Genomic DNA, 25035 nt, shown 5'->3' with positions numbered 1-25035 from the left:
AAGAGACTTTTATTCTTTGATAATAATTAAGAGGTGGAAAAAGGGAAGTCACTACCAATTCTCCACTCCACAAAGTATATGAATTCGTAATATGCCAACAGTGGCCAAAATGTCCTACTTCTAAGGCTATGTTACACCCTTAGAAAGATTTATACATAAGTCAGGGAGAGACAGGGTTAGGCTTCTTTTGTACTTCGATCATCGTAGGATGCCCACCTTCACACCCTGCAATAATTCCAACAGTACGTGTGCTTGGGGACCCAGAGAATTTTACAGTCTCCATATAGCACCCCCCTCCACTTCTTCCCCCAACCTGCTCCAACCAATGCACTGTTAGGAGGATGAAGGGTAAGGAGGACACACAACTTTCTCTTATAAAGGGTGGAAGCTGACCCTAAGAATGGAAATAAACTTGCAGACCAATTCTCAGAGAGATCAAACTTTTGAAAAAGTTCAAAATCTGGCAGATGAAGCCCTTAGAACAGACGTCAGCCACTCTGAGACCAGCGTCAGAGTGGTCTCAGAGTGGCTGAGGCCCACCGCCTATTTTTGTTCAGCCCACTGCTAAGAATGGTTTTTGCATTTTTATTTTTTATTTTTTTGAGACGGAGTCTTGCTCTGTTGCCCAGGCTGGAGTGCAGTGGGGAGATCTCAGTTCACTGCAACCTCCGCCCCTCGGGTTCAAACGATTCTCCTGCCTCAGCCTCCAGAGCAGTTGGGATTACAGGCGCAGGCAACCATGCCTGGATAATTTTTGTATTTTGTAGAGACGGGGTTTCAGCATGTTGGCCAGGCTGGTCTCAAACTCCTGAGCTCAAGCGATCCGCCGCCTCAGCCTCCCAAAGTGCTGGGATTACAGGCATGACTCACTACATCCGGCCTGCATTTTTATTTTAAAATGTCATTTATTTATTTATTTATTTATTTATTTATTTATTTATTTTTGAGACAGGGTCTCACTCGGTCACCCAGGCTGGAGTGCAGTGAGCGATCATGGCTCACTGCATCTTTCACCTCTCTGGCTCAAGCAGTCCTCCCACCTCAGCCTCCAGAGTAGCTGGGCCACAGGGGTGCACCACAATGCCTGGTTAATTTCTTAAAAAACTTTTTGTAGAGATGGGGGTCTCATTATGGTTGCCCAGGCTGGTCTCCAATTCCTGGGCTCAAGGGATCCTCCTATTCCTCGGCCTCCCAAAGTGCTGGGATTACAGGCGTGAGCCATAGAGCCCAGCCGATTTTTGTATGTTTAAATGGTTGGGAATAAAGTAAAAAGAATAATAATATTTCGTGACACATGAAAATTATATTAAATTCAAATGTCGGTGTCTATAAATAATGTTTTATTAGGACCTAGCCGCGCTCATTCCTTTAGTATTTATGGCTGCTTTTGAGCTACGACGTTCGAGTTTGAATAGTTGCCACAGGGATCGTATGGCCCGCAAAACCTAAAATATTTAGCCCTTTACAGAATAGTTTGCTGTCCCCTGTCTTAACACTGTTCACATCCCATTTGGGAAGTTCTGTGTCTTCAGAGGGGAGCACACCCGGTTTGAAGGCTGGTCTAAACTCAACACCCTAGGGAAGTCCTTCCCGTCCCTGGGCCTTAGTTTCCCCAACTATAAAATGGGGTTAGCCGCAGTGATCTCTGGGGACCTGCCTGGCAGTGGGTCAAATAAATAAAGGGAGTTGGAGCTCCCGGAGGGTAGGACTAGGGGTTGAGTAGGAGCCGGCGGGCTCGGGCAGGGCGGGTCCCTTGGGGTTTCCAACTCCGCGGGCGGGCGCAGTGCCCCGCAGGCCTCGCTTCCACTGGGGAATTCCGGGCGGGGTGCGGGCGGCGGGGCGGGGGCGGGCCGGGGCGGGGCCGGTAGGCCGCCTATAAGACGGGTGGCGCGCCCGCCCGGGGCCACTCGCCGCAGCCTGCGCGCCTTCTCCAGTCCGCGGTGCCATGGCCCCCGCCCGTCTGTTCGCGCTGCTGCTGCTCTTCGTAGGCGGACTCGCCGAGTCGGTGGGTGCTTGGAGGTTCCCAGGCTGGGGGCGAAGCGGGGGCGCAGGCCGGTGCCTCCTTTGTTCGTCGGAGCGTGGGATGGGGGGGGCAGATCAGGGGGTACGCCACCCCTAACCGGACACCGAGGCCCGGGAAACTTTGTTGGAAAGTTTGCTCCGGGGTCACGGGCCAGCTCCGGGATGGCTTCACGCGCCGTGCGCCCCTCGCCTGTTGCTCTTCCCGCCTCCCCGGGCCTCAGCCCCGCCGCGGGCTACGGGCTCGTTAGTGACTAAGCCGGTGTCAACTCTTCAACTCCCACACCCTCGTCCCTTCCCTGGTGACCCTGGGGCAGGCTTGGAGCGCTGAATCCCCTCCTCGCTCTCGGGGCGCCCAGAGCAGACAGCTTTAGGATCCGAGATGGCCCTGGGGATCGGGGGGCTGCGTGTACTCGGAAGGGGGAGGGTTTTAGGGTTGTGCGAGGCCCTCTTTCACACACCAGGGAGAACTGAGCCCTAACCTCAGTTCTGGCCCCAGCTCTGTCATTGACTTGTGACTTAGGGCAAAGTCCTGCCCTTCTGAATCTCTTCCCAATACTGCACCAAGGGTCTGAGGGAATGGGGCAAGAGGGGACTGCTACTGCGTTAGGGTTTCTAGAAAGTTGGGGACTCTGCTCTTTTCGAGGACAGAGGAGAGGAATGGTTTAGACTCAACACTTAGCCAGGAGCTGAGCCTCTGCTTTCTGCAAGAAGTGTGTTCATTTTTTCTCAATTGCAGATAAGAAAATTGAAGCATCCACCTTGAGTGAGGTGAAGGGGGTGGGCGGGGAGAGAAGGCCTCAATCAGCCCAGGGAAACCTTTCCTTCTCACTGTCCACTGGCCTCCGTCATAGCTGTCCCTGGGCCAGCAGAAGCTCTATCCATGCCCGCAGCCGGCTTAGGAGGAGGGGGGCAATCTCATCTGGGAAGTTGGGGGGCATGGGAATTACTGGTGAAGGCAATCTGTCCCCCACAGCCTGAGCTTTGTGCCCCCTTTGTGCCCTTTAGCCCCAGTTTTCAGAGCGAGTGAGTCCTTGCAGTTTAACCATTAATGTTAATTTCTTTGAAAGCCTTGGGGCTCCTATTCCTCTGAATTTACTTAGGGGAAGGTTGATTCTGCCTGCAGGCTCTTCTTGAGGAATGAATGAGACCCTAGGCAATACTTCCAGCACAATTCCAGGCATGCCATGATGATTGCAAACATGGAGCGCCTTTGTGGGGGGGCCAGACATTGCTCTAATAACTTTCTAATGGGTATATCAAGGAGCTTAATTCCAACAGCAATCTTACTGTGTACTGTTCTTAAACTGGTCCTGAGGCTAGAGAGGTTAAGTAACTTGCCCAGGGTCACACAGTTAATACACAATAAATGGGTGAGTCAGATTGAAATTTAGGCAGCCAGGCTTTCAAGTTTCTGCTTTAGCTTAACTTCTACTCTTTGTGCTACTCCAAGTGTCCCATCGTTGGTAACTAAAGACGGGTTTAGAATAGGTTGAGATTTTAGGCTGGAAGGCAAAGGAATTCTGAGGTGGAAGGAAACAAGGCCAGAGTGAGGTGATGACTTAACCTAAACCAAAGGCTACCTTGCCTAAAATGTTAGTGGCTGAGGACCCAAGCCTCCTGCCTCTAGCACAGTGCTCTAAACTAGGCCCTGAAGGATGTGTCGGGTCAAGCAACTGGGGAAGCATCCGAAGGGATACCACCTAGGCAGTACAGGGAAAAAGAGGAAAGGACCCAGGAGGTTGCTGAGGTCACCGTGTGCCCAGTCACATGCCAGTTTCCTCCCAGGGGCTGCTGAGCCTTCAGGTGCTTCAGGGTGCTGAGCAGTCAGCTGTGTCCTGGGGGCATTCTGAAGGATGTGGTTTGGGGGAAGGGGACTGTGTCAGTCCTGCCTGGGTGACCCATCAGCTGCAGGAGACATCAGCCCTGGGCAGCTGCTTCCTGAGATAGGTGTCAAGTCTCATCCTGACCTCAGCTCTCCCCTTCCTGGCTAATGTCACAGACCTCCTGCCTGTAACTGGGGCACAGGGCTTCCCCTTTGGCCTATCCCCTCCCTCTTTTCTAGGTTGTGGTTGGAAAAATCAGACATAGTCACAGTTGGCTCGGACTGAAGAGATGAACCAGCGTGTCCTTTTCTTTTTGCAGGTAGAGAAAAGTGAGGCCCAGGGAGAAGGACTTTGCTAATAGCAGTTAGGAGTGATAGAGTACTTTTTATATGACAGATCTGGTGCATTTTGTCCTCACAAAAAGACCTATCACATGGGGATTCTATTATGCCCACTTTCCAAATGTGAGAGGTAAAATGGTACTACTTTGGGTTAGTAGAGGGCATCCAGGACCCCAGGATCTCTGACTAGTAGCCCTCCCATTGTGGGTGGTGTTCCCCCCACTGTTCCATCATTCCCCTTACCACCCCCATATTTTGGAAGGGAACCCAGGCACAGTACCCAGCTGTCCTCTCCTCTGTTTGGCTGGGCTTGCTATACTAAACCAGTTCTTCCTGTCCAGCTGGGAGCATTCCCTGATCTGCCTTCCTGCCACTCCCTCTCAGGCCAATTAAAGGCAGCCTTGTTTTGGGAGTCCCCTCCACCCAAAGGTGTTCCTACCCAGGGGCACAGCCTACTGACTTGGCCCCAGGCCCAGGCAGTTGTGGGGAAGTGTCCCCCACCTATCAAGTGTACTTTAGCTTAAGGACATTTCTGGTCTTCTACAGCGTCCTCTTCTTGATTACATGGTAGTTGGGGTGGGGGCGGAAGCCTAGGGGCTTCTAGGACCCTTGAGTGAACAGTGAGAGCTCTTGGGACTTCTCGAGCCCAGGGAGTTATCAAACACCCAGGAAAATATTTGGGCCATGATTTGGAGGGTTCCATGAGGTTGGGGGCAGGCCTCTTTCCCCACTGGGCTGACATCCCCCACCTTAAAATGAAAGGTTTGAACAGGGTAGCCTCCAGAGTCCTTTCCATCTCTCAGTTTGATTAATAACTTAAGTACCTGCTATTCAAAAGAGGTCTCTCTCTTGAAGGAATTAACTTGAGGGAATTAACGTACTCCACCAAATTCTGAATCCCTCCCTCTCTCCCCCCACACACCGAGGGCAGGAACTCTGCTCTATTTGTTTTTGTGAAATACCTGTCCCCTAGTTTGTACTCAGGAAATGCTTGTATGAATGAATAAATTAGTGCATGTAACTTTATTCTAAATAGTTCATTAATGTTATTTACTGCTAGTATGAATATCTCCCAGTACTGTGAGGTACCATTTTCTCTATTTTTACAGGAAATTGATGCTCGGAACAATGCAGTGGCTTGCTAAGGTCAGAACCAGGTCCTTCTGATAGGGCAAGGTGTCTGGTTTGAGTGTCCTCAGAATATTCCAGATGAGGAAATTTGCTGGGTTTGAAGGTAGATACCTTAGGTCCTACTTCTGCGTTGCTGGGTGACCTTGAGCAAACATGCCCTGTCTCTGGGTCTCAGTGTCCCCAACTCTAAAATAAGGAGGCTGGACCATTGCCTTCTAAGGGTCCTTCCTGCCCGGAGAGCCCATTGATGAGGGGAGGCGCCCTTTGCTGGCCTCCTTGGTGAAGAGTCTAAACAAATCCCAGTCTCAGAAGAGAAGTTGGGGGGGGGGGGGCGGGGACATTCAGCTCCTGCCATCCCCAGCTCCTAGAAACAGAGGGCTTTTCCAAGGACTTGGAGTGCTGAGCCTGCCTGAATGAGGAGCTGGGGAAGCCAGGCTGGGCTCCCAGCCCCAGCTCCCTGTTGGGAGAAGTTGGCTCCTAGCTGTCCTTCAACCTCCCGGACTGGACAGGCGAGTGTGATTTCCAAATGAATGCTTAAAATTGGGGTAAGGGGCTGGACCGAGCGCTGTGAGTCACTGCATGCTAGTGTAGCCTGCCTGAGTCACCCATTTCCTTTCAAACTCTTGGCTAATAGGACAGCTCTGTGGTGGGGGTGTTGGAATGAGCTCAGAGTTTTACCTCGTCCTTTGGGAGTCATTGTTTCAGTGTCCGGGGCCTTGAGGGGACATACAGGACATGTTTGTACTAGGTTCTGCACTTTCACAGCCCCTTGCCTGCATGTAGACTTTGACATTGTACATTGTGCAGCCAGTCCTCAAAATTGGGCTTTCGACCTCTGCAGAGCAGGTAGTACTTTTTCCCTCTTTAAGGCAAAACTGAGGCTGCAACTGACCTGCATTTTTTCATAGAGCAAAAGCTGGTACTGTTCAGGTTTGGTGTGACTCCAGGATTTTCTGATGTTTGTGAGGACCCCTCTTTGCTTCCTGGGGCTGGCCAGAGAGCATTGAAACATTGGCTTGGTGTTACACAGACCTAACTCCAGACGTGCGAAGTCCACCTCTTACTGGCTACATGAATTCAGTCATGCTACTCCACCTCTGAGCCCCAGCCTCCTGGTCTGTTAAGAAGATCATGATACCGGTGTGGCGAAGCTTAAAGGAGACGACAGGGCTGTAAATAAAGGCACCTAGTACCATGCCTGGTAGGGAGGAGGTGTTACTTAGTGACAGTTCCCTTCCTTGCCCAGGCCACCTTCATGCCAGGGGGTCCTATCTCTGAAGATTCTGAGCCCAGGTCTCCTGGAAAGCTTTCTCCAACCCCCTTATCCCCCTTATCTACCCCCACAGCTGGGAGGTGGGAAGGGAGAAATCTAGGGTGGGGCTTTTGGAGTCCAAATCTCCTATTTGTTTATCTTAGAAGTGGGCTGTTTGCTAATTATCGAATGGGTTTATGTTTAAACAAGAACCAGTTCTGGGCAGCTCCACCTCTCCTGCTGGGATTTGCTGGAGCCTCGTGCTGAACAGTTTGCAGCCTGGAGGGAGAGGGGGCAGGGGGTTTGCCAAGGGTACCGGACCACTCTGGACACTGTCCAGGACCTGGGGTCACCCTCCTGTGCTGGAGGGGCAGAGTTTCTACCCTTAAGGAGGCTGAGTGATTGCAAATAGCACTTTGAGGGGTGGGGTGTTGGTGGACAGAAAAGGTACAGTGTTCTGAAAAGCCAGTTTCTCGTATGCTTTCACTGCATGGTGCCCTAGAGAGGGAGGAGAGAGAACACATATGTCAACAGTTGGGGTCTCATTTAACCTTAGAAGAATAAGCCTGACTTCTTGGGCTGGTTTGTCATTAACTAACACAGTGGTGACCTTGGGCACATTCTTGCACCTCACTGGGGCCTCTCTGGTCCCATCTGCTGAAGGCTGGGTGACTGAAAAAGAGGGTACAGAAAACTCCAGCCCCCGTCCTAGCTCTGCTGCTCACCCAGGGACACACACAGTTAATATGTCACTTTGTTGATGTGAACTCCAGTGTCCTCTATAAAACACCTGTGGCACTCAAAGGTCATCATCGCTGTTTGGCAAACTTGTAAAGTTCTGGCTTTATTAGCACCTAGACAAGGGTTCTTAACCCGGCCAGAGTTTGGCTTTGGGGAGGTGGTGTCTGTGCATATCTTGAAAATGTAAACTCAGAGTTACAGTTATTGGGGTTTAGACCTTTTTATCCTTTTCAGAGGGCTGCAGTACTCCCCAAAAGGGCACTCTGATCTCAGCAGTTCTTTCTGGCTTTGACCTTTCTACAGCCATCCTTCCTCCCTCCCCCACTTCCCAGCCTTGTTCTTGCCTCCTGCTTCCCCCAACCCCCACCTTCAGCCCAGACCTTCCTATTCAGCGGCCCCCACCCCTTCAGGCTGCATCTCACCCCTCCCCCGTCTTCCAGGCCAGGGAGCTCGGCTGCTCCAGTTTTCTCTGGCACAGTAGAAGAGGCTGCTGGTCAGGTGACACCTGGGGTAATGGAAAGGGGAGGCAGGGAGAGGCTGGTATGTGTGGAAACAGTGACTTGGTGAAGCCCAGCAGTCAGTGGCCAGGACTGCGGGGACTGGCGGTGTCACTCTAGCCTCTGGGCGTGGGGGCAGATGTGGCACATGGCTGGCCCGGCTACCCAGAGTGGGGATACTCCTTGCCTTGGAGAAGCCCTGCCGGAGCCGTCTGTGGGACAGACTGACCTGGTCTGGAGGATGGCTTCCTTGGGGGGCGGTGAGGGAGGCTGGGAAGAGGCAGGAAGCCAGCACCCAGGGCTGATCTAATCAGCCGAGATAAGGCTGCAGCGTGGGCTCTCTACTCTGCTCTGAGAACACAGGAGGTTTGTTTACATCCCGAGAGCCTCCCTAGCCCTCATATCCAGCAGGGATTTCGGATCTGCTGCCTAGATTACAAGCTCCAGCTTCAATGCACCTCTGTCTCTGAGGCCCTGAGGGAGCCAGCCCCCTCCTGGCTGTCTCCACCGGTAATCGGAGCAATGCCCAGCTTGGTTACTGGGCTGGGACAGAGGGAGGCTTGTCTCTTTGAGACCTGTCTTTTACAGATTGGAAAACTGAGGCTCAGAGAAGGGAATTGTCCACGATCATCCAGGGAGTTAGTAACAAGGGTGCTGGGTCAGCTCCTGGCAGGGAGACATCCAGAGGCTCCTGAACCCTTCCCCCATTTCTAGCTGGCACCCTAGGATCCTGGAGTTCTTGCTGTGGGAATGGGCTGCCCTGGGGCTTGGTGAAAAGCTGGTTGCGGGCAGTGCCAGGCCTGGCTCTCTCCTGAGTGATTGTGTTCAGAGTAACCCGACCTTGAAGGCGACATTTGAACCCTCACTCCACCCCCACCCCCAGACCTGGTTTAACCATTCAGGCACCAGAGCACCAGACCATGGATTGGTGTGTAGTTTCTTTTTACCTTCTAGATTTTTATTTATTTATTTTGTCCCTGGGGACCCAGGTCCCCAAGTAGAATTTCAGGTGTTTCTGGTCACTGTCATTTGCACCTTCGGGGAAAATAAAAATGGTCTTTACCTCTGTCTGCTTAGGACAGGTGGTCAAAGCTGTGTCTTGGGCAGGTCTCTGACTATCTCTGCATCTTTTTTTCACAGTCTGAAGGGACCTGATTGGTTGTTGAAAAGTCTCTGGGCTCAGAAGCAAAATGATAACCCATTATAGGTTATATTCCTTTACAGTTTACAAAGCACCATCTCCCTGTCCCCAGGCTACCTTCCTTCCAGCAACAGAACTGCCTCTGCAAGTTTTCCCAGGCCTCTGATCCTTTGAGCACTAATCCCACTGGCCAGGAGGAAGGCAGGTGGGGGTTAATCACAGCCACTATTCATTGATCACGTGCTGGGTCCCTTGCACACACAAATGCATTCCTCTTAATCCTCATCACCCTGCAAGGTGCTACCAGCCCTGGTCACAAAAGAAGAAACTGAGGATTTCAGAGATGAAATAAACTCCCAAGCTCATATAGTTAGGAAGTGGCAGAACTCACACTTGTGAATCTGCCTTGATGCACAACCACTCTGGGTGGTAGAGTCACAGTTGTGGGCCCCCGGTTTTAGCCATTCTGGGGAATGTCTGGCCCTTAAGAAGTGGGTGGGGTGGGGAAGAACAGTTACGAGTAGTGTACGCTGCTGGGGGTCTCCTGCCAGAAATCGTTCTGGTGGGTCCAGGTGTTGGAGCCCCAGGTACTCACCATCCCCTCTCCCCACTAAATTTGGCTTGCCCAGTTATTACCCTTCTGGTCTTGCCTCCTGAAAGAAGGGTCAAGTGTGTCCCCGACCCTACCTCCCCTGGGGAGGAGCCAGGTGTGGGGAGGCTCTCATTAGTTCACAGTTATCCAAGCCCTGACCCTGAACTCCTCTCTGGTGCCCCAGCCAAGTTTCTGTTCCTTTGTTTAAGTGATATCACTTTCACCTTTGTTTACTCCTAGGCAGGGACAGGGTTGCCCTGGAGCCCTGGTCCAGCCAGTGTGTTGTGGACTGGCGGGTTAGGCTGGAGAGAAGTGAAGAGTGGGTGGCAGTGAGAAGCCTAGTTGTGGTTGGGACGTGTTCTTGAGGAAGATCTGGATTTGAATGCCAGCTCTAGCTTTCTAGTTGCATGACGTTGGATAAGTGACTCAGCTGAACCTCAGTTTTCTCATCTGCAAAATGGGTAGAGCACCTTGCAAGGCTATTTTGCCATTTAAATGAACTTGTATAAACAAAGTACCCAGCATGGTGCTTGGCATGTAGTGGATACTCCTTTTAGTCACTCATGCTTTTCCTGGGGTGATAGAAGCCATAGGATTTGGGGATAGGGTTGGGACAGGACCTTTTCATAGCTTCATGCCTATAGCCAAAAGACTAGATGGGGAGTATAACTGTAATGACAGCTGCTGCCTGTGGATTTGCTGAGACCCTTAGGGGCAGCCAACACCCTGGAAGGGGAGAGAAGGTAATTCCAGTCTGGGAGCCAGGAGACCTAGGTTCTAAGTCCATCTCTGCTGCCAGCTGCTTGGATGACCTTGGCAAAGTCCCTTGTCTTGTCTGTTTGCTAGGTTATAAAATCAGATACCTTCTGTTGGCAGGTGTTAGTTTCTGTAGAACAAAAGAGCACTTCCCCTCCCTTCTTTCTCCCCAACAGTCTGGGGAAGAGTGTAGGATCTCTAAACCCCCAGGCACTAATCCCAGATCCCCACCAGCCACAGGGCCAGCAGAGTCTGTGGGACCTAGGCCCATTGCCCTATTTTTTATGTTTTGGAGACAGGGTCTTCCTCTGTCACCCAGGCTGGAGTGCAGTGGCACGATCGTAGCTCACTGCAGCCTCGAACTCCTGGGCTCAAGTGATCCTCCCACTTCAGCCTCCCGAGTAGCTGGGACCACAGGCGTGCACAACCACATTTGGCTAATTTTTGTAGAGATGGGGTTTCACCATGTTGCCCAGGCTGATCTCAAACTCTTGGGCTCAAGTGAGCCTCCCACCTTGGCCTCCCAAAATGTTGGGATTAAGCCACTGTGCCTAGCCACCACTGTCTTATTTAGTTGGTAATTTCTGTTGTGTGTTCATGAAAGGGACAAAGATACAAGGAGACTTGAGAGCCCAGAGAGGGTGCCTGTGCATGTACACACACGAACACACATGCCTGGGCAAAGGTGGGGTGAGCTGAGGAGAACAGACCACATTCTTAGCCAGGAGCAGGGCGGGGTCCATCTCTGGTCAGGGCTGGGCCTGGCTGCTGGGTGGCCTGGTTCTTCAAAGTCACCCCAGACTCAATGGGCTTTATCTGAAAAGAGGGCGGAGGAGAGGAGGACCGTTGGTGCCTTCCCAACCTTTACACAAAAAAGAGTGATTGCCCACAATCCCACGGGGCTTGGCCCCGTCTTGCTGGCCTAGTCCTAAATGGCTCTTGTCCACTTTGGAGTTTCCTTCCCTCTTGTCAGAGGTCATGGGTGGAGAAGGGACCAAAACAGGGCAGAGAGGGGGCTTCCAGAGCTCAAGGAGAGATTTAATTCCCTGTGTCCTCCTATCACCACTGGGAGCTGGAAGAAGTTTCTTCCCAGCCCCTTGACTTGCTGTAGGAGGGAAATCCTGGGCTCATCTAAATGCAGCCTTTGAAGACTCCATCTTTTCAGAGCTTTGGAATAGGATCGAATCCCAGCAGTGCCACAGAGCCCCGGGGTGACTTTAGACTAGACTAGTTTCTTTTTTGGAAACTGAGTATAAAAATGAAGGGTTAAGGATGAACAGGTGCCCGCAAAGAGGGCTGAACTGGGAATAAATCTTGGTTTCAGCCTTGGTTTTGCTGCTGACTTGGCTGCAAGATCTTCACGCCCCACTTTCGCTCATAGCCTTCATTTCTCTAATGTAAAACGGAGGTAATTCCTAACAGCCAGTGGGCATGCTAATCCCATGGGTTGTTTTGAAATACCTCTTAGCACTTTCACATACTGAAAGAGAGGCTGGATGCATAAACTACCTTCCATGGCTCCTGGGGGCAGTGAGGGGTGGGAAAAGGTCTCTCAGCCTGAGACAAGTCTCCTGATGGAACTACAGCCCCTGTTGAGGACTTTGACCTGGTCAACAGTTGGCCAAAGTGTACCATTCTTTCTTTCTCCCGGCTGGATTTGACCCCCCTACTTAACAGGGCTCCCTTGGAGCCTGGGGCAGGCTGGTGACCCCGTGTACATATGTGTTCATGCATGTGTTTATGTGTTTGTGGTTAAATGTCCAGGTCAGTGAAGCCTGGGTTCTGGCCCAGTGTGGCTACTTCCTGCTTGTGTGGCCTTGGACAAGTGACTTTACTTTTCTGAGCCCTTGTTTCCATCTCTGCAAAAAGGGACTATTAAAAGGACCTAGACAGGCTGTGTGCTTGGTTAAGGCCTGTCACTTGGGTTCTTGGGGGATTTGCCACAGGAGATGGAGGTAGGAGCACAGGGACCCTGCCCTTAGGTATAGGCACTTGGGCAGCCATGAGGAGCCTTCCTCCTGCTCTGCCAAACCAAAGCCACAGGCACGGGCTATGTGCGGGGGCTTGAATTCCAGCACCAGCAGCCCGGCAGCTCCTGATTCCCGAGTCATGAAGTCATCTCTGAGCAGCACTTAACCTCTCTGGCTTTCCACCCCCACGGGTGCCAAGCGTTCAGCATTCTCCCCGCTCCCCGGGAGAGAGTGATTCCTGGCCACTGCCTTCCTTGTGGCCTGACCCCGCTCCCTTCCGAGAATCCAGCATTCTCCCTCTGTGGGGGTGGAAGAGGGGGCATGAGGGTCAGGTTCCACCTGCCTCTCCCCAGAAGCCCAGTGGGGAGAGTACAGGAGTGGCTCTGAAGCAGCTTTCCTGGGCCTCTCCTGCAATGATAATAACCTTATCTTAGGGACAGATGTTCCTTCTCAGACACCCTCCTTTGTCAATGGCAGTCTCAGCTGAGTGAAGGACTGCCTGGGGTGTCCGAAACAGAGACCTGACCTCTTTCTATCCTGAGTTATGTAGCGAACGCTCTGTGTGACCTTGGGCAAGTCCCTGCCCTGTTCCAGGCTCAGATTCAAGTTGTGTGAAACGGGAGGACAGGAGCTCCTTGGGTCCTGGCATTCTGTGATTCTAAGCAGACCCCCAGCTCCTGCAGTTATGGCGTCTGGAGAAGATGGGAATGTCTTTCAGCGGGAGGGGCATGGTGTATTGAACTTAATGAAAAACCCCAACTCTCCTGGCAAATACTAGGCACTTTAATGTTTGAATTAATTAGTAGAATAATGAACTTTGCTCAGAGCTGCTGTTCTCTGGGCAAACAGAAGCCTGAGCCCAGAAGCTGGAGGAAGGGTGATGGGCATCCAAATGTTTCCTGTGCTCTTGAGGGTACATTGTTCCCACTCCGTGGAGCTACAGGATGGGAGCAGGGTAACTGATGTACTGTAGGGCTGCCCGGGACCTTTGACACTTTCTTTTGGCAAGCGGTTTGGTGGGAGTGGACCTGAGACTCTGTCCTGATCAGCTGTGTCTCCACAGGGTAGTGGCTGAGTGATGATTATGGGTCCTGGAGTGGATGGTCTGTGAGGGTAGGATTGTGCCTCTCAGTGTCTGCATGGTGCTGGCAGCAGAGTAGATCTGTGGGAGATGTTTGTAAGGCAAGACTGAATCCAGGAGTGCACTCCTGAGTCATCGGGTCTGGGCAGCGCCCTGACTTGAGGCTGTCTTAGGGTGTGCGTGAGGCAGCCCTGTCTGTCCCGGCCCAGACTGACTCAGCTGGGAAAAGTATCCTGGACTGGGCAAGACCAGAACCAGCAGCCCACTCCCTGTCCTGTGTGAATCAGCTGCCACTGCATCACAGAGCCCTGGAGTGTAGCATCCCAGGGCCCTGTGCATGGAGACTCCTGGCTCTGAAGTCAGGCAGCCCTGCGTATGCAATCCTCGCTCTTCCATCTGCCAGCTGTGTCACCAAAGGAAAATGACTCCCTCGGCTATAAAAATAAGTGAATAACATGCCTCCAGAGTTATTAAAACAGAGCCCGGCACACAGCAAGTGCTTGGTAAAGGATATCTAGCCATATTAATAATTTGATTATTACCTCATTTACTGTTTTTATTTTTTTTGAGATGGGGGTCCCACTCTGTAGCTCAGGCTAGAGTGCAATGGCGTGATCCTGGCTTATTGCAACCTCCGCCTCCCGGGTTCAAGCAATTCTCCTGTCTCAGCCTCCCGAGTAGCTGGGACTACAGGCGTAAGCCACCACGCCCAGCTGATTTTTGTATTTTTAGTAGAGATGGGGTTTCACCATGTTGGCCAGGCTGGTCTTGAACTCCTGACCTCAGGTGATCTGCCTGCCTCTGCCTCCCAAAGTGTTGGGATTACAGGTGTGAGCCACTGTGCCCAGCCTCATGTACTATTTTTATTTGCCCAGAATGGGCAAGAGACTTGCCTAAGGACACGCGGTGAGTTAGAGGTAGAGTGGGATCCAGGATGCAGGTCTCCAGGCCCTGGCCTGGTCTCTTTCTAGTTTCTGAATGCCCACTTCACTAGCTTTTGGGCATCAGCTGTCATGGAGCACTGGGGATGTTGGCTGATGTGTCTCCTTTCTTTATCTTAGATCCGAGAGACTGAGGTCATTGACCCCCAGGACCTCCTAGAAGGCCGATACTTCTCCGGAGCCCTACCAGACGATGAGGATGTAGTGGGGCCCGGGCAGGAATCTGATGACTTTGAGCTGTCTGGCTCTGGAGATCTGGGTACGGAAGGTGTGGTGGGCAGGCGTAGGCACAAAGCTGGAGGGAGTGGTGGCTTCACCAGCCAGGAGGGTGACCATGCCTTGAGACTTGGATTTTTGTGGGACTTTTCCTAGAGTGCCCTTCTTCCTTCTCAAAAAAAGGGGAAACAAAAGTAATGGATTAACCTATTCCATCCCTGAGAGCCCCTGGGGACAAGCTGTTTGCTGCTTTGAAGTCATTGGTAGCTCTGGGTTTTCTGAGCTCCAGCCTGAACCTGTCCTCATAGGCTCTTCTCTTTTCTGCAGGGCATGGTGGGGGTGGGGTGAGGGTAGGATGGGTGGCAGGACAGGGTGGGAGTGGGGAAGGAGGACCCATAGAGTGTTTTCCTTTTTTTGAAAGGAAAAGTTCCAGCCTGGGCCACATGGTGAGAACTTGTCTCTACAAAAACACAAAAATTAGCTGGATGTGGTGGCGTGCACCTGTAGGAGACCCAGCTACTTGGGAGGCTGAGGTGGGACGATCCCTTGAGCCTAGGAGGTTGGGGCTGCAGTGAGCCAAGATCATGCTACTGCACTCCAGCCTGGGTGACAGAGTGAGACCCTGTCTCAAAACAAAAAAGGAAAAGTAGCAGCTTAGAAGTGGGGATGGGGTGGGAGGGGGCATGAGTGGGCAGAGATGTAGTTGGGAAACCAAGAACAAGTCCCTGCTTCAGTGGGGGTGGGGGCGGGTGAAGGGCCCAAGGCCTCTAGGCCAGACAGCTAATAAGTGTCCCTCCTATGTGCAGAGAGGTGTTAATGATTGCAAGTTTTAGCTTTGCAAGTTTTAGCTTTGGAGTCACATGGTCCTGAGTTCAAGCCTCCATCCTGTGTGAACTGAGCTTCAGTTTTCTAATCTGTAAAATGGGAATAATAAAGATAGTACATCAGTGTTGTGGGGACTGAACTGACTTAAAGCTTTTGGCACCTACCAAGCACTCAGTACGTGTGTGTTTGGTTTAAAAAAAAAATAAATTTTATGGCCGGGCACGGTGGCTCATGCCTGTAATCCCAGCACTTTGGGAGGCCAAGGCAGGCAGATCACGAGGTCAGGAGTTTGAGACCAGCCTGGCCAACATGGTGAAACCCCGTCTCTACTAAAAATACAAAAATTAGCCAGGTGTGGTGTCGAGTGCTTGTAATCCCAGCTACTTGGGAGGCTGAGGCAGGAGAATTGCTTGAACCCGGGAGGCAGAGGTTGCAGTGAGCTGAGATCGCGCCATTGTACTCCAGCCTGGTGACAGAGCAAGACTCTGTCTTGAAAAAAAATAAAAAAAAAAAAAATAAATTTCATTATATGCATACAACATGATATTATGGGATACATATAGATACTAAAAACGTTACTACAGTGGAGTTAATTAATATATCCGTCATCTCACATAGTCGCCCAGGAAATGTTTTAATATTGCAGTTAGAGTTTTCTTTCTCAAAAGTTAATTCCCTGGGGATCTTGTTAAAATGTAGATTTTGGCCGGGCGCGGTGGCTTACACCTGTAAGTGAAGCACTTTGGGAGGTCAAGGCAGGCGGATCACAAGGTCAAGAGATTGAGACCATCCTGGCCAACCAACATGGTGAAACCCCATCTCTACTAAAAATACAAAAATCAGCTGGGTGTCATGGCGCACCCCTGTAGTCCCAGCTACTCGGGGGGCTGAGGCAGGAGAATCGCTTGAACCCAGGAGGCAGAGGTTGCAGTGAGCCGAGATGGCACCACGGTACTCCAGCCCAGGCGACAGAGAGAGACTCTGTCTCAAAAAAAAAAAGTAGATTTTGATTCAGTCAGCCCTGAAATTCTACATTTCTTCTTCTTTTTCTTTTTAACCAATGAATTATTTTTACTCTTTTTAAATAAGTGAAATATTAGCTTTAATGTTTTCTGATCATGACAATATTTTTAGATAAGAACATTTTAAACATTCAACAGTAAGAGACTATTGAAAATAAATGAAATTCAGTGAATAGAAGTAATTAAAATAATAATGTAACTCTTTAAGCATTGTAATGGAAAGGTGTTAATGATATATTGTTACGAGCCCATTATTGGGAAAAATGTATTTAGGAATACGTATGGAGGGAATTTATTTATTTATTTTTTTGAGACGGAGTCTTGTTCTGTCGCCCAGGCTGGAGTGCAGTGGCACCATCTTGGCCCACTGCAACCTCTGCCAACCGGGTTCAAGTGATTCTCCTGCCTCAGCCTCCCAAGTAGCTGGGATTACAGGCGCGTGCCATCACCCGTGGATAATTTTTGTATTTTCAGCAGAGACGGGGTTTCACTATGTTGGCCAGGCTGGTCTCGATCTCCTGACCTCAAGTGATCTGCCCGCCTTGGCCTCCCAAAATGCTGGGATTACAGGCGTGAGCCACTGCGCCTGGCCTTGAAATTCTACATTTCTAACCAGCTCTCAGGTGTTGCTATTGGTTTTTGGATCCACACTTTGCAGAGCAAGGGTTTAGAGCTGATGAAGCCTCTGCCCAGCTGCCAGCTCACACATTCCTGTGAAAGAGCCAGGGGGTGGGTCTGAGGAGCCCCATTTTACAGATGAGATGACTGAAGTAGGGGTGGGGAAGCTCGCTTGCTGGACATTGAGCATTTGGAAGCTGGTTGTAAGGTGGAGCTCCCACCGGTCCTGGCTGAAGGGGTCATTTTTCTGGGGTAATGGACCTCACTCACACAGCTATTCTGACCTTACAGATGACTTGGAAGACTCCATGATCGGCCCTGAAGTTATCCATCCCTTGGTAAGTAGCTACATGCTTCTGCCTCTTCCACTTTGCTCCTCTATAGCAGACCTATTGGGAGAGGCAGAAAATACAGCCCCCATAGGCAGAATAAGTGAGGGGTCTTACCCCACTATGCGGGAAGGCTTTTTAAAAATCTGGCCCTGGGGTGGGCATGGTGGCTCAGGCCTGTAATCCCAGCACTTTGGGAGGCTTGAGGTCAGGAGTTCAAGACCAGCCTGGGCAACATGATGAAACCTGTCTCTACATAAAATACAAAAATTAGCCAGGTGTGGTGGCATGTGCCTGTAGTCCCAGCTACTTGAGAGGCTGAGGTGGGAGAATGGCTTAAGTCCAGGAGGCAGAGGTTGCAGTGAGCCAAGATTGTGCCAGTGCACTCCAGCCTGGGTGACAGAGCCAGACTGTGTTAAAACAAACAAACAAACAAACAAATCTGGCCCCAGGCTCATTTTGTAGGTTGCTGGTAGGCCATCCTCCCTGCAGGGATAGTCACCGTCAACACCAACTCCTTTTCTCTACATTTATAGCTATTTCCTAGCATTGATAGAAAAGTATATATATAGGCCGGGCGCAGTGGCTGATGCCTGTAATCCCAGCACTTTGGGAGGCTAAGACGGGCAGATCACCTGAGGTCAGGAGTTCGAGACCAGCCTGGCCAACATGGTGAAACCCTATCTCTACTAAAAATACAAAAAATTAGCCTGGCACGGTGGCGTGCGCCTGTAGTCCCAGCTACTTGATTGGGAGGCTGAGGTAGGAGGATCGCTTGAACCTGAGAGGCAGAGATTGCAGTGGGCAGAGATTGCACCATTGCACCCCAGCCTGGGCGACAGAGACTCCCTCTCAAAAAAAAAAAAAAGAAGTATATATATAATTCTATGAACTGCGTTTTTCACTTAGACTGGTCATGAGTATTTCCCTGCATAATTTAATGCTCTTGTCATTTTTATAGGCTGCGTAATAGTTTACCTGATTCCCTTTATTGACGGAAAAATGGCTTATAATTTGTTAACATTTTAAAATTATAACACTGCAGCAAACATCTTTTTTATTTTTGCAAAGCGATAACAAGTTTATTAAGAAAGTAAAGGAATAAAAGAATGGCTACTCCATAGGTAGAGCAGTGGCATTGGCTGCTGGTTGCCCATTTTTATGGTTATTTCTTGATTATATGTTAAGCAAGGGGTAGATTATTCATGAGTTTTCCAACAAAGGGCTGGGCAATTACCAGAACTAGGGGGTCCTCCCCTTTTTAGACCATATAGAGTAACTTCCTGACTTTGCCAGGGCATTTGTAAATTGCCATGGCACTGATGGGAGTGTCTGTTAGCATGCTAATGTAGTATAATTAGCATATAATGAGCAGTGAGACCAACAGTTTCATTGCCATCCTGTTTTGGTGGTTTTTGGCAAGCTTCTTTATTGCAACCTGTTTTATCAGTAAGGTCTTTATGACCTGTATCTTGTGCAGACCTCCTATCTCATTCTGTTACATAGGATGCTTAACTTACTGGGAATGCGGCCCAGCAGGTCTCAGCCTTATTTTACCCAGCCCCTGTTCAAGATGTAGGCACTCTGGTTCAAACACCTGACATTTTCCCTCTCCCTTTTGTAAGAAAACCCTTAATCCTAAGGGTTGCAGAGGGACAGAGATCCATCTTCTGTAACTTCTTCATGCTGAATAGGGTGATGATATTCCTGCTTAACTATTAGGGCCTCTTGTATCCATGGTAGAGAGGGGTTCAGTCAGAAAGGGCCAGTATGGTGAGGGCCATTCATAACTCTTAGTTCTGACAAAAGGTGATATCCAAAGTCCTCCAATCAGTGCTGCAGTCCATTTCCTTTGATTCAGGGGTCTCCTCCATCTCATCCCTTCTGTGGTTCTCCAGAAAGATGTTACCAGAAAGGGGTCCCGATCCAGACCCCAAGGGAGAGAGTTCTTGGATCTTGCACAAGGTAGGATTCAGGGTGAGTCCATAGAGTAAAGTGAAAGCAAGTTTATTAAGACAGTAAAGGAATAAAAGAATGGCTACTTCATAGGCAGAGGAGCTGCAGCAAGCATCTTTTACACGTAGTCTCTGAAGAGCTCCTTACAATAGAGTTTCCAGGGCAAAACTGCCACCTTAAAGGGCAAGCGATGTCTAAGGTTTTGCCAAATTGCTTCCAGAGTGGTTGCTCTAGAATAACCAGTGGCCAGCAGTGCAGGAGAGCACCTGCTTCCCTGTTCCCTTGGGTGCATTCATTTTTCATTTGGGACAGATATACTAAAAAAGTTGGGGATAAGGATTTTGGCAGCATAATTGTGGAGACGGTGTTGCCAATTCCTGCTCCAGGACCATATGGTTCAGCTGAATATGGCAGAACCAGATTCTCTGCCTGGCTGAATGTCCCTGTCCCCTGCCCTGAGTCTCTTCCAAAATACGCTGAGTGTTTCTTCTCCTTTCCGCCCATCCAGGTGCCTCTAGATAACCACATCCCTGAGAGGGCAGGGTCTGGGAGCCAAGTCCCCACCGAACCCAAGAAACTGGAGGAGAATGAGGTTATCCCCAAGAGAATCTCACCCATTGAAGAGAGTGAGGATGTGTCCAACAAAGTGTCAATGTCCAGCACTGTGCAGGGCAGCAACATCTTTGAGAGAACGGAGGTCCTGGCAGGTAAGTCCCCATGCTGCTTATAAGATGCCTTGAAGGTGGAATGGGGCTCAGCGGGGGAGAGCACCTGCAGGCAGGGATGCCTCCAGCCATGAGGCTCCTTGGTGCCCCTTCCTTTTGCCCATTCAGGTTGCCCTAGAACATTGAAAGACTACACCTTCCTTATGGGGTGGCTCTGACTGTGCAGCCTGGTGGAGGGAGAGGAAAAAGCGCCTATCAAAGGCTTCTGGAAAATAGGCATTGAGTCATTCTTTTGCCTTAAGTCCTTCTCATTTATTTTGCAAAGGACTTTCACTGTATAAGTTTGGCATCTGGGAGTTAATCATTAAAAGTTAATTTCCCTTGTAAGTCTGGAGGCTCCTTCAAATTGGGTTAGCTTCCCCTCCCCCTACTCTATCACTTGGCAGCCTTGTGACCTTGGCTGAGAAGCTTTTGAACTTGATGAGCCTCGGTTTCCTTATCTGTAAAATGGGTACAGTGATACCTTCTGGGGTTGATATAATGAGTCCATGAAAAATAAAATATGAAATAACTTTGCACACTGTAAAGGGCTATTCCGATTTGGCCTCAGTTGAGAGCTCTTTACTGGAATGTGCATGGTGAGGAATGCTTTGTCCCAGGTGTTGACAAGAGGGATGGAGGGAACTCCCCAAGGTCATGGCCAAGGGCCAGCCTGGATGAACCGGCCTGGCAAGTGGGCACCCTGGGCCCATGCTGGGTAACTCCTGTCTCCTGGGAATCAACAGGGCCAGCAGCTCCAAGGAGGCTTGAGCTATAGGGACAGAGCTGACTTCATCCAGGACAGATGGAAGGTCTCACCTGCCTCTTGTAAAGAGGGTTCCTGGGAGCACAGCCCCTGGTGACTGGGCCCACCTCAGACCTGACCCTGGCTTCCTGGTATCTGAGCCAAAGTTCTTTTTACTTTTCTTTCAGAAGTAAAAAGATTTGCATAAGACTTTGGATTTGCATAAGGTTTTGCTCTAATTAACTAAAGGTGCTATTGCTTCTAAAGAAAAATTTGAAAACCATTGATTAATCCAAGCACCTGCTTCTTATACATGGGGAGACTGAGGCCCAGGCTTTGGGCCACATAGTAAGAAAAGAACTGAAGCCAGGTTATTTCTTTAATCTTCCATTTGAGAATTATACAAGCCTAAGAGCCTCATGTGAAAAGTTATATTGTTAGCTGGTGTGGTGGAATCCCCCATTCCAGAAGCTTTAATCAGCACCCAGGAGCCTTATTAAATGCTTGCTGTATGCTGTATGATTCCTGTGCCCCTCATTGAGTCCGTACAACACAAAACTTAGTCTAAAGAACTTATCCGAAGTCACAAAGCTGGAAGTGGCAGACCTGGCATTTGGACTGAGGACCACAGTCAGCTTCTGAGCCTGTGCTTGAAACTTGACCCTGTGGGGCATCCCAGTGCAGACCCAGGAACTCGTGGAGGAACTGGGGTCATCAGAGGGAAAGGTGATAGAGACAAGAATGGGGTTGATGCCTGATATTCCATGTGCTTTCTCTGGCACCTCCTGGGGGTACTTTTTTGTTGCTTTTTCATAGGATTTTACCCAAGAAAGAACCTTGCTTGACTCCTCTGTGCCACTCTGTCCCCATTGTGTACATAGATTTGTAGTGTGTGCAGGGATGGAAAATTAATCTTCTTAGCCCAAGTAAGACCGAATTAGGGGACTCAATCTGCCACAGAAGGGATTCTATGAAGCATCCCTGCCCCTAGCAAACAGGAATGAGTCATTCAGGCCACCTGGCAGAGTGGACAGGCCAGACCCACTCACCGTTAGAAGCCCATCTCTGCCAGACACTAGGCAGGTTCTCCTCTCAGAGCCTGAAAGTGTCATTTATTAAGCACCTCCTGTTGTGCACACCTGATTCAGGGGGTTCGGGACACAGATATAAACCTTAAACCCTTACAGTTAATGAATCTTGAGAATATGCTATGCACTAGGCATTGTTCTAAGCACTTTGAGTGGATTAATTTATTTAATCCTTAGGACATGTATGAGAAAGGTATGGCTATTCCCATTTTGCAGTAGGGAGATGAAGGAAACTTGCCCCAAATCACACAGCCAGGAAGTAGGAGAGGTAGGAGTGGAAACCAGGCCTTAGCTACTGAGTTCTATATGTAATTGTAACATAAGAGTTTGGAATTAGTATGTTCTGCATGTGTGCACTTTGAATGTACATACCTGTCTATGAAGTGTAGGCTGTATAGGTAAATATGCACACAGGGAGAGCTAGAGAGTGCCCTGTGCTAAGGACTGCAGGATAAATATGTCTACAGGGATTTCCATAGCCTACTGTTTTCTCCTGTTCCTGGTTCAGTTAGTGCTAGACTGTTGCAGGGGAGTCCGCTTGGTGTTTGGAAAGAGCCTAGGCTTTAGATTCAGGCAGATGTGGGTTAAAGTAGTGGCCTTGGCCGAGTGCGGTGGCTCACGCCTGTAATCCCAGCACTTTGGGAGGCCGAGGTGGGCAACGTCAGGAGTTCAAGACCAGCCTGGCCAACATAGTGAAACCCCATCTCTACTAAAAATACAAAAATTAGCCGGGCATGGTGGCACGTGCCTGTAGTCCCAGCTACTCAGGAGGCTGAGGCAGGAGAATTGCTTGAACCCGGGAGGTGGAGGTTGCAGTGAGCCGAGATCACGCCACTGCACTCCAGCTTGGGCAACAGAGTGAGACTTCGTCTCAAAAAAAAAAAAAGGAGTGGCCTTACCACTAGCCCTGTGGTCTTCAGTGACTTAAAATGCCAACGACCCACTTCTTATAACTGGGGTCATGAGGTCAACTTAAATAAGAAATCAGCTTGCCTGGCACAGCCAGTGGTGATGGTGAGGATGTCTGGTTGTAAGAGAACTGACAGTGGGGGAAAGAGGGGTTCATCCTTAGGTCCTGATGAGGAGCTCTCACCCCCGCCTCTTCTCTCTCCTCCTCTCCAGCTCTGATTGTGGGTGGCATCGTGGGCATCCTCTTTGCCGTCTTCCTGATCCTACTGCTCATGTACCGTATGAAGAAGAAGGATGAAGGCAGCTATGACCTGGGCAAGAAACCCATCTACAAGAAAGCCCCCACCAATGAGTTCTACGCGTGAAGCTTGCTTGTGGGCACGGGCTTGGATTTTAGCGGGGAGGGAAGCCAGGGGATTTTGAAGGGTGGACATTAGGGTAGGGTGAGGTCAACCTAATACTGACTTGTCAGTATCTCCAGCTCTGATTACCTTTGAAGTGTTCAGAAGAGACATTGTCTTCTACTGTTCTGCCAGGTTCTTCTTGAGCTTTGGGCCTCAGTTGCCCTGGCAGAAAAATGGATTCAACTTGGCCTTTCTGAAGGCAAGCCTGGGATTGGATCACTTCTTAAACTTCCAGTTAAGAATCTAGGTCCGCCCTCAAGCCCATACTGACCATGCCTCATCCAGAGCTCCTCTGAAGCCAGGGGGCTAACGGATGTTGTGTGGAGTCCTGGCTGGAGGTCCTCCCCCAGTGGCCTTCCTCCCTTCCTTTCACAGCCGGTCTCTCTGCCAGGAAATGGGGGAAGGAACTAGAACCACCTGCACCTTGAGATGTTTCTGTAAATGGGTACTTGTGATCACACTACGGGAGTCTCTGTGGTATATACCTTGGGGCCATTCTAGGCTCTTTCAAGTGACTTTTGGAAATCAACCTTTTTTATTTGGGGGGGAGGATGGGGAAAAGAGCTGAGAGTTTATGCTGAAATGGATTTATAGAATATTTGTAAATCTATTTTTAGTGTTTGTTCGTTTTTTTAACTGTTCATTCCTTTGTGCAGAGTGTATATCTCTGCCTGGGCAAGAGTGTGGAGGTGCCGAGGTGTCTTCATTCTCTCGCACATTTCCACAGCACCTGCTAAGTTTGTATTTAATGGTTTTTGTTTTTGTTTGTTTCTTGAAAATGAGAGAAGAGCCGGAGAGATGATTTTTATTAATTTTTTTTTTTTTTTTTTTTACTATTTATAGCTTTAGATAGGGCCTCCCTTCCCCTCTTCTCTCTTTGTTCTCTTTCATTAAACCCCTTCCCCAGTTTTTTTTTTATACTTTAAACCCCGCTCCTCATGGCCTTGGCCCTTTCTGAAGCCGCTTCCTCTTATAAAATAGCTTTTGCCGAAACATAGTTTTTTTTTTAGCAGATCCCAAAATATAATGACGGGGATGGTGGGATATTTGTGTCTGTGTTCTTATAATATATTATTATTCTTCCTTGGTTCTAGAAAAATAGATAAATATATTTTTTTCAGGAAATAGTGTGGTGTTTCCAGTTTGATGTTGCTGGGTGGTTGAGTGAGTGAATTTTCATGTGGCTGGGTGGGTTTTTGCCTTTTTCTCTTGCCCTGTTCCTAGTGCCTTCTGATGGGGCTGGAATAGTTGAGGTGGATGGTTCTACCCTTTCTGCCTTCTGTTTGGGACCCAGCTGGTGTTCTTTGGTTTGCTTTCTTCAGGCTCTAGGGCTGTGCTATCCAATACAGTAACCACATGCGGCTGTTTAAAGTTAAGCCAATTAAAATCACATAAGATTAAAAATTCCTTCCTCAGTTGCACTAACCACGTTTCTAGAGGCGTCACTGTATGTGGTTCATGGCTACTGTACTGACAGCAGAGAGCATGTCCATCTGTTGGACAGCACTATTCTAGAGAACTAAATTGGCTTAACGAGTCACAGCCTCAGCTGTGCTGGGACGACCCTTGTCTCCCTGGGTAGGAGGAGGGGGAATGGGGGAGGGCTGATGAGGCCCCAGCTGGGGCCTGTTGTCTGGGACCCTCCCTCTCCTGAGAGGGGAGGCCTGGTGGCTTAGCCTGGGCAGGTCCTGTCTCCTCCTGACCCCAGTGACTGCGGTGAGGGGAACCACCCTCCCTTGCTGCACCAGTGGCCATTAGCTCCCGTCACCACTGCAACCCAGGGTCCCAGCTGGCTGGGTCCTCTTCTGCCCCCAGTGCCCTTCCCCTTGGGCTGTGTTGGAGTGAGCACCTCCTCTGTAGGCACCTCTCACACTGTTGTCTGTTACTGATTTTTTTTGATAAAAAGATAATAAAACCTGGTACTTTCTAAA

At 49.9% G+C, this 25035-nt stretch overlaps 1 protein-coding gene across 1 annotated transcript; it reads left to right on the top strand.

Annotated features, from left to right (window-relative positions):
- Positions 1-1841: 1841 nt before the first annotated feature.
- On the top strand, positions 1842-25035 carry SDC4 (syndecan 4). The gene is made up of 5 exons (XM_525337.8): positions 1842-2005; positions 14409-14547; positions 17261-17307; positions 19763-19961; positions 22914-25035. The coding sequence occupies exons 1-5, from the start codon at positions 1946-1948 to the stop codon at positions 23063-23065; spliced, it is 597 nt and encodes a 198-aa protein (XP_525337.2). The 5' UTR covers positions 1842-1945; the 3' UTR covers positions 23066-25035.

This window comes from Pan troglodytes, chromosome 21, assembly GCF_028858775.2.
Source record: "Pan troglodytes isolate AG18354 chromosome 21, NHGRI_mPanTro3-v2.0_pri, whole genome shotgun sequence".
NCBI lineage: Eukaryota > Metazoa > Chordata > Mammalia > Primates > Hominidae > Pan > Pan troglodytes.
This window is presented reverse-complemented; position numbering and strand designations above follow the sequence as displayed.